Source organism: Nanorana parkeri, unplaced genomic scaffold (assembly GCF_000935625.1).
Source record: "Nanorana parkeri isolate BGI_ZX_2015 unplaced genomic scaffold, ASM93562v1 scaffold5, whole genome shotgun sequence".
In the NCBI taxonomy this organism is placed as follows: Eukaryota; Metazoa; Chordata; class Amphibia; order Anura; family Dicroglossidae; genus Nanorana; species Nanorana parkeri.
The window spans coordinates 429,073-437,228 of record NW_017306273.1 but is presented as its reverse complement, the minus strand read 5'-3'; the positions used below and the strand labels follow the sequence as shown (position 1 = coordinate 437,228).

The 8,156-nt window shown below is 43.3% G+C and overlaps 1 protein-coding gene across 2 annotated transcripts in view; it reads left to right on the top strand.

The window, feature by feature from the left end:
- Positions 1 to 8,156, top strand: part of CHD5 (chromodomain helicase DNA binding protein 5) — a 117,321-nt gene that overhangs the window by 68,570 nt on the left and 40,595 nt on the right. For both annotated transcript variants that reach the window (XM_018552455.1, XM_018552463.1), the window contains 5 exons: positions 1,871 to 1,973; positions 2,431 to 2,622; positions 4,891 to 5,091; positions 5,858 to 5,995; positions 6,926 to 7,047. In XM_018552455.1, coding sequence (XP_018407957.1) covers positions 1,871 to 1,973; positions 2,431 to 2,622; positions 4,891 to 5,091; positions 5,858 to 5,995; positions 6,926 to 7,047 — 756 coding nt within the window. The remainder of the gene's footprint in view (positions 1 to 1,870; positions 1,974 to 2,430; positions 2,623 to 4,890; positions 5,092 to 5,857; positions 5,996 to 6,925; positions 7,048 to 8,156) is intronic.

Sequence of the window (8,156 nt, the reverse complement as noted above, 5' to 3'; positions counted from 1 at the left end):
AAGTCCTGATTGCTTAACAAGTCTGCTCTTTTGCCCTATTACTGCTATACGGCTGACATATATTGCCATGTGTTGCAGAGTCAGTGATGTTTGGTATAAAGAGGCCCTGCTAAAATTAAGCCTGTACTGAGCAATATTTGAAGGCTGCCATTGTTGACTGTCTTCTAGTTTGGTTTTTTTGCTGTCTCTGGCTTTGACACATTGAATTGCCAGCTTTGAGTAAGCATGAGGATTAAAAAGTTAGTGAAGGCAGACTTTCTTCTCTATATAATGCTAAACACACTTCACATTGGTGAGGTGCCCCTGCACCCTGTCTACTCTTCCACTGCAGCAATATAATATCCCTCAGCGTCCTCGGTTTAAAAGCAAGCTGCCTCGAAGGATAACAGGGAGCAAGGATCCAACATTCAGAATTGAACAGGCACATACGGGAAACCTTATGATGGCTTGACAACTAAGAGGGCATGTTTCTCCCACTTCTATTGTGTCTAGAGGACAGGAAGTGAGGGAATTCTCCTCATTGGGACACACATGGCAAAAATAAAAGGAACTGACCAGAATTTTAACCATTTCAGCAACCAAAACAATCCTTATCCTTTTGGGTATTTTATACTCTACCCACTCATGGCAAAGTGCCAGATTCCTTGATTTTTCCTACTGTGGTTATCCCAGCAATAGCAGAATGAATTCAAAGTAAAAGGGATTTCTGCAGTCTGTTCTACACCACTAATATGTGATAATCCAGTTTTAAATTCTATCATCATGTTCCCAACATCTGAAATATCGCAATCGGCTGACAGCGGTGTGCAGTTTTTAATATACATTTGTCATGTTGATTAGTGCTTCTCAGACTTATTAAAGTAGAACTGAAGCCAAAACCTTTTTTTAGTTTTGGATAGAGTAAGGGAGGGTTATAACTAGGGATCGAGGATTGGTATTGAGTATGAGTACCGATTTATTTTGCTTTCGGTACTCTCAGAGTACTGATACTGGTGCATCTGCTGGCATGGAGACGGCTTCCCGGGCAATCAGGAAGCTGGGCAGTGTGTAATGACATGCCGCGCGGCTTCGTGGTTGCCCAAGAAGCCGGCTTCATGTTGTTTGGCTGGCTTGATTGTGATTGGCCGGGAAACCGCCTTCCCAGCCAATCAGAATGGAGCAGGCTTCCCGGCCACTCAGGAAGCCGGGAGGCAGGTCATTACTCACCTTCCGGCTTCGTGATTGCACGGGAAGCTGGCTCCGTGTTCCCCCTACTGCACTGCCAGTCAGGGGAAATCTTCCTGTGACCGGAAGTTTAGGTATCGGGGAAAGTATCAGAGCATTTGGGCGAGTAAGAGTACTTGCCCAAATTCTTGGTATCGGCACCGATACTTGTATCAGTGCATCCCTAGTGTTAACCCGTCACCTTTTTTGCCTTCTGTGTCCCATTGGGGGAATTTCTCTTCACTTCCTCTCCAATAGCCACAACAGTAAGTGAGGGGAAATCCCTCCAAAGAGAGGGAAATCCTTGGTGGTCTGCAGGGTCACCAGGACTAGTGTCCCCATTTGAAGATTTCACATCTATTCCTGTTCTGATGACAGCTCGAAATTTGGGATTTTCTTTCACATTCAGTGATAGTCACTAGGACAAATAGAGACAGTAAATCTCTATAACCGGGACACAGACAGCAATAAAAATCTGACAGGTGTTCTAAATCCCTCTCCACTCTAACCAAAACGAATAAAAAAAGTTTCGGTTTCAATTGCGCTTTAATTCTCGCTGGGCTGCTGTTGCTTCTTGCTGGCCTGACCAGTCTAATGGACCAGTTTATATCATCGTGTTAGATTCTGTAAAAGGTTACAAGTGTGTGATATACATTATCTGTTCCAGGGAATTGATGTTGGGAGAAGAAGCGAGAACTCCTGCAAAATTTAGGAACAAGAGAAAATCGAAGGACGATAAAGAGAAACCTCCATTGACACCTATAGTTGATGTAAGTGACAATGGCCCTCGTGAATGAAGTTCTTGATCTAATATGTGATATGCATGACAGTGCACAGGCCAATGATGGGCATGAACTGAGCTCCACTATAGAAGCCAGAAAAAACATATAAACAGCGCTCTCGGATGGGCAAAGAGTTAGCTTGGAGGCGTGTATGCAGCCCTGGGAAACAGGAGGAGAACCTGTGAATGCAAATGATCAAGAAACCAAGAAAGGGCGCAGAGAACACTGGCTAGCTAACGAAATTATAAAATTATATAATTTCGTTAGCTAGCCAGTGTTCTCTGCGCCCTTTCTTGGTTTCTTGATCACTATAGAAGCCAGTGGGCCAGAGATTGAAATTATTACAATTGTCCATTGGTGAATGGTTCTCAAGAGTTAGTTTGATACTGAAGAGGCGTCCATTCAGAATTGCCAAAGGTGGCACAGTTATGTTTCTCTGTTTTAGCCTACAGTAAAGTTCGATAAACAGGCATGGTACATCAATGCCACCGGTGGCACTTTACACCCATACCAGCTGGAGGGACTCAACTGGTTGAGGTTTTCCTGGGCTCAAGGGACGGACACCATCCTCGCAGATGAGATGGGACTTGGGAAGACCGTTCAGACTATCGTGTTCCTCTATTCCCTCTACAAAGAGGTAAGCTCTGTTACTGTTACATGACTAATGAGCTGAAAAAAGCAAGATGAAAGCTTCTGAATACACTCTTCTATATTCCACTTTGCTGAAGACTTCTCTGGGTTCCAGGGAGATTGTGTCCATAGGCAAACATACTTTTAACCACAATGGCATTTTTAGTCTCTTTTTCATTCTGTTTTTGTAACTGGTTGACCAGATTGAAAGGTAAATGAGGCAGCTGATAAATAAAATTACTCTTTCCTTATAGATTTGTATTAGCTGCACCATGAATGTATAGTAATTAATGGCAGCCAATATATAGAAGCTCAAACAGTCTAGTTTTTTAAATGTAAACATGCTATTATAGGCCTCGCCTATAACTGGTAAACTAAGGGTAGGAGAGAATGACTGGGCCCACTTCGGAAACTGTGGCTGTCTGGGCTCATCTATAAGTAGCGGCTGTCTGGGCTCACTACTCTGGTGGTAGCTATCCAGGACCACTGCACCAATGGTGACTGTGCAGGATCACTGCACCAGTGGTGGCTGTTTGGGCTCATCTATCAGTAGTGGCTGTCCCGGGCTCAATACTCTGGTGGTAGCTATCCAGGACCACTGCACCAATGGTAGCTGTTGGGTCTAGGCCCACTGCACCATTGTTTGCTGTCCAAGCCCACTGCACCAGTCTTGTCTGTCCTTGCCCATTTATCCAGTGGTGGCTATCCAAGCCCTCTGCACCAATAGTAGTTGTCTGGGCCAACTCAGGGCTAACTGGGTCCACTGCACCAGTCAGAGCTGTCCGGGGATCTCTGAGAATTGTGCTCTCATTTCTTTTTTAGATTGTACGAAAAATTACAGTTGGAATATATAGAAAATCAATGCTAAATATATTCTAAAAGCAATAAATTATTTGTTATCGTCTGGCTTATAGAATGTACACAGGAGAGCAGAATTTAAATAAGGTATAGCGATAAATTCTGTTAGGAGTACAGTGTTGGGTGTAAAGCACAGGAACCCATAGAAAACAATAAGTATTATATAGCATACTGTCCAACCAGCACAGGATGGGTTCTGATTGATTTTTCTACCTACCACACTTTATGCTTTGTGCTTTTTGCTCCTTATGATACTTAGTGTGGGATGACTTGATAAGGAATGTGGTGGTATAATTAAAGCTGCATAGTTTTTTGTTGTTGTTAGTAGATGTAACTGGCCCAGGCATATCTTTGCTTGCATCAGGACAGCACAAACCCTTGAGATCCATTTTCCTGTCTGTGCCCTGAGCCCTGTTGCAGTCACATGGTCTGTTACGCCTGGCGCTGTGCAGGCCCCCAGATGGGCACGTTCTCAAACTTTGATGATGGCACCTGATAAATGGTAGGATAGGCAGGAATTGTTCAGTCATTCCCATGTGTGACCACTCAGTTTACAGCAGATGTGTGCTCTTTCATTCACGACACAGAGGGATTTATATAACAACGCCAGATGGCATTTTATTAAAACCTTTCTTGCAGGGACGGGTTACTTTAGTGAGATTGCGTGGCATGAATATTGTAGCAAAGCTGTACAAAACACATCAATGAGCAAAGGAGCACAGGAAATGAGTCTTCCATTCATTCTTTATTTACAATACACAAATTTAATGTTAAATGGCATATGTATTGGTTTTTATACATATTTTCTTTATTGTGGACACATCTAATAAAATATAATAACCAAATAATATAAGATATGTTTCTGTATGTGTGTGTTTTGTATATAATATCTAGTATTAGTGCTATCCCGCCTCCTATGCAATGTTTTCTCAAGTAGTTTTATCAGCTTGCCCCTTTCACTTTTTTAGACTATAGAACACTAATGGGGATGAGGAGAGGGGAAAGTGTTCGGTTATGCTCACACACTTTCTTTCCTAGGGTGACAACACTGCTCATCTTTAGAAATAATATGGTCACTGTGTGTTGTCACTCTAGGACAGCAAATGTGTCGGTGGCAGTATCCCCTGGTGAAAAAAAAACGAAAAAAAAAAACAAATGCAGCCAATTCATTTGAGGACTGTTAACTGCAATACATTATTTGTGTTCTTGCATACACATTAAAAGGACTTCATAAGTTTCAACCAAAGGCAGAGAGGCTTTAAGTTTCAGTCAAAGGCAAACAGAGCCCATGATGCTCTAGTGGTACACTAGAATCAATGGGTATTCTAAAACCTTGTTTAATAGGAAATCGGTACATAAGCTTGTACAAAACACCTCAATATACTTAAATGTTTTCCCCTGACTTGTGTCTTTGCAGGGTCACTCTAAAGGGCCGTACCTTGTGAGCGCTCCTTTATCCACCATTATCAACTGGGAGCGGGAATTCGAGATGTGGGCGCCGGAGTTTTATGTGGTGACGTACACTGGCGATAAGGACAGCAGAGCTGTCATAAGAGAAAATGAATTCTCCTTTGAGGACAACGCCATCAGGAGCGGGAAGAAAGTGTTTAGAATGAAAGTAAGGATGCTTTGGTACTATGCCTATGAATAAAGCATTTATAAATGTAAATGTTTCCTACGGATGTTTATGGGCGCTTGCTTTCAAGAGACACTGTCCCCTGCCATTCAGGCCAAGGTGAAAATGCCTGCTTATAGCAGCCTCCACTACCAGCAAGTTTAACTTCTCCCATCCGTGAACCCTCTGCACTTTCCGCTCTGTAGGAGCCTCCGCTCCATTGCTGTAATGGAGCAGGGCTTCTGGATATGGAGGGTATGTGACACCCCTGCCTCCATGTGGCAATGCTCGGGCCTGAGCGGACAGTTGCCAGACTTGAACACGGTCATGTATGGGGCAATGCCATCTTACCCAGGTATGCTCCATGTGACATTGGAGCTTCTTCAGGGTGGACTACTGTAGCTGGGGCGCAAAAAGTGAGCACAGATGTGTGAGAATACCTTGCTGGGAAGGTGACGGTGTCTCTTTAAAGCCCAATTTCAGATGCTTATTTGTTGCCTTTCCTGGTTTGTGTACCCCCCCCACCCCCCCCCCCCCCAACCCCCCCCCCCCCCCCCACACACACGCACACTCTCAGCAGCACAGTGACATAAATAAATAATAGTGGGAGGGGCCGGCAGGATGCTGTATATAGCTTTCTGAAAACATCACAGCACCCTGCCCTCAGTACTCCTCTCAAGAACCCTCAGCCCTAATGCAATCAGTGCATTGGCTTTTTGGAGGAGTTATGCAAATATCAAATGCCTCATCATTTTCCTCTTTTATCTAGAAAGAAGCTCAAATAAAATTCCATGTGCTGCTCACATCGTATGAACTTATTACGATCGACCACGCCATCCTGGGCTCCATCGAGTGGGCATGTCTCGTGGTGGATGAAGCTCACCGCCTGAAGAACAACCAATCGAAAGTAAGTCATTGTTGAAGCTTTACCCTTTGAATGGGTATCATTTAACCACATGCTCTCCAAAAGCTGTCATTAAACCTGAAAATGATCTTAGAGCTCCTCTTACTGGCTGACAACAAGAATACAGAATATTTTGTATTTCATTTAATACTTTTGCCTAAAAAAAACCAAAAAAAACATTTTAAACTTTTTTTTTTATAGATATAACTATAATAAATAAGGACCGTGTAAGGGAAAGCACAGTCAGAGTGTTAACCTATTCCATGTCAGTTGTTCATTATTGAAGCCAACCATCATAACCCACCCTGATGTATACTGCCTTTCCAAAAAAAAAAAGTCACACATTCTAATATTTCATTGGACCGCCTTTAGCTTTGATTACAGCACACATCCACCATGGCACCAAATGGATAAGCTTATACAATGTCACAACAGAGTTGTATTCATTTGTCACCAAGGTCTTGTAGTGATGATGGGAGAGTCAGACCACTGCATAAAGTCTTCTCCAGCACATCCCAGAGATTCTCAATGGGGTTAAGGTCTGGACTCGGTGGTGGCCAATCCATGTGTGAAGATGATGTCTCATGCTCCCTGAAACACTCTTTCACAATCTGAGCCCGAGGAATCCTGGCATTGTCATCTTGGAATATGCCCAATGTGCCATCAAGGAAGAAAGAATCCATTGATAGAAAAACCTGGTCATTCAGTATGTTCAGAAAGGCAACTGACCTCATTGTTTTGGGCACATAACATTGCTGAACCTAGAGCTATTATCCATTTGGAAGGTTCTGACCTATTTGCTTAGCTAAATCCAGGTGGTGACTTTTTTTGTTTGGACAGGCAGTGTATATCTCTTTTCAAGTGTGACCTGCAAAGTTTCTGACTTTCTTATGCAGTAGTGAAGGCTACCACCACATAATATTGTTTTCCAAGTTCTTTAGGGTATTAAATAGCTACAAGATTGACTACAAACTGCTGCTTACTGGGACTCCGCTCCAGAATAACCTAGAGGAACTCTTTCACCTTCTCAACTTCCTGACCCCTGAGAGATTCAAGTAAGTCTCCAATCTTTTATTGGCCAGCATGCCTGCTGTCTGGTCTTGCAGTCTTTCTACGCAGCTAGTATCTGAAGGCTGCCTTCACAGCCTATTGGCCTTCTCCTAATTTTTGCAAAAGTGCTGCCCATGAGGTCCATTTATTGCCCCCCACCTTCCGAGCAGTGCATATACACATTTTATTCTCTCCACTGGCACTCTGTTCAATCACTGCGAACAAGGAAAATACTCCGTTCTCCCATGTATGGAGGAGCATTTGACTCCATTTAATGATCGGGTCAGTTCTGTCACATGGGGACAGGAAGACCATCATCCTTCTGTTAACTCTGACTGGAAGTCCGCATTGAGCCTAGACAGAGGTTTCTTTGCTCACCCCCTTTAGCTGTTCCTTGCCATCTTTAGCTGAATAAGGTAGCAAAAGAAAGCCAAGTATGTACAGCTAGCAAGGGCCGACATTCAAGGTGAACCATATGAGGCAATGCAAGGGTTTGTTTTAGGTGTAAGCGTTCATTATTAAATGAGACTATTTGATACATCAGGTCTTCTGTGAGATACATTAAGGGTCAGTAAGGTGTGGTTAGAAATTCTGCTTTTATAAACATGTAAGCAAAAGGGTTTCCTAGATCACCAGATGATGCAATACTAGGACGATACACATAAACCAACTTAAGGATAATCCACACATAATATTCAGTGTATGTAATGCTATAGAAGACTGTCAGAGCCTGAGCACTTGCAACAGGAGATGGTCAGAGATTGGGGAAGATGGGCAGATACTGTGGACATGCTACAGGTGTGTTAGAGACTGAAGACAAGTTGCAGGAGACATTCAGTGACTAGGTGCAAGTTACATGAGACTGCTAGGGATCACTGTCATTGCAGCCCCTTGAAAAATCAACGTTCCTACTGCAGATCGCTGAGGTCCGAGAGCCATACAACATGTACCGACTGGCCACATTCAGCATTCAGGATACAGGTTGGGCGCCAGTAGTATAGAGTGCTGGGATAAGCTGAATCTGTTTTCATTCAGTCTGACCTGACTTGTATACTTTAGAAGGGGGGAGAGGAACAGTGAAGCGCATACAGTGAAGTGTATGTATATATATATA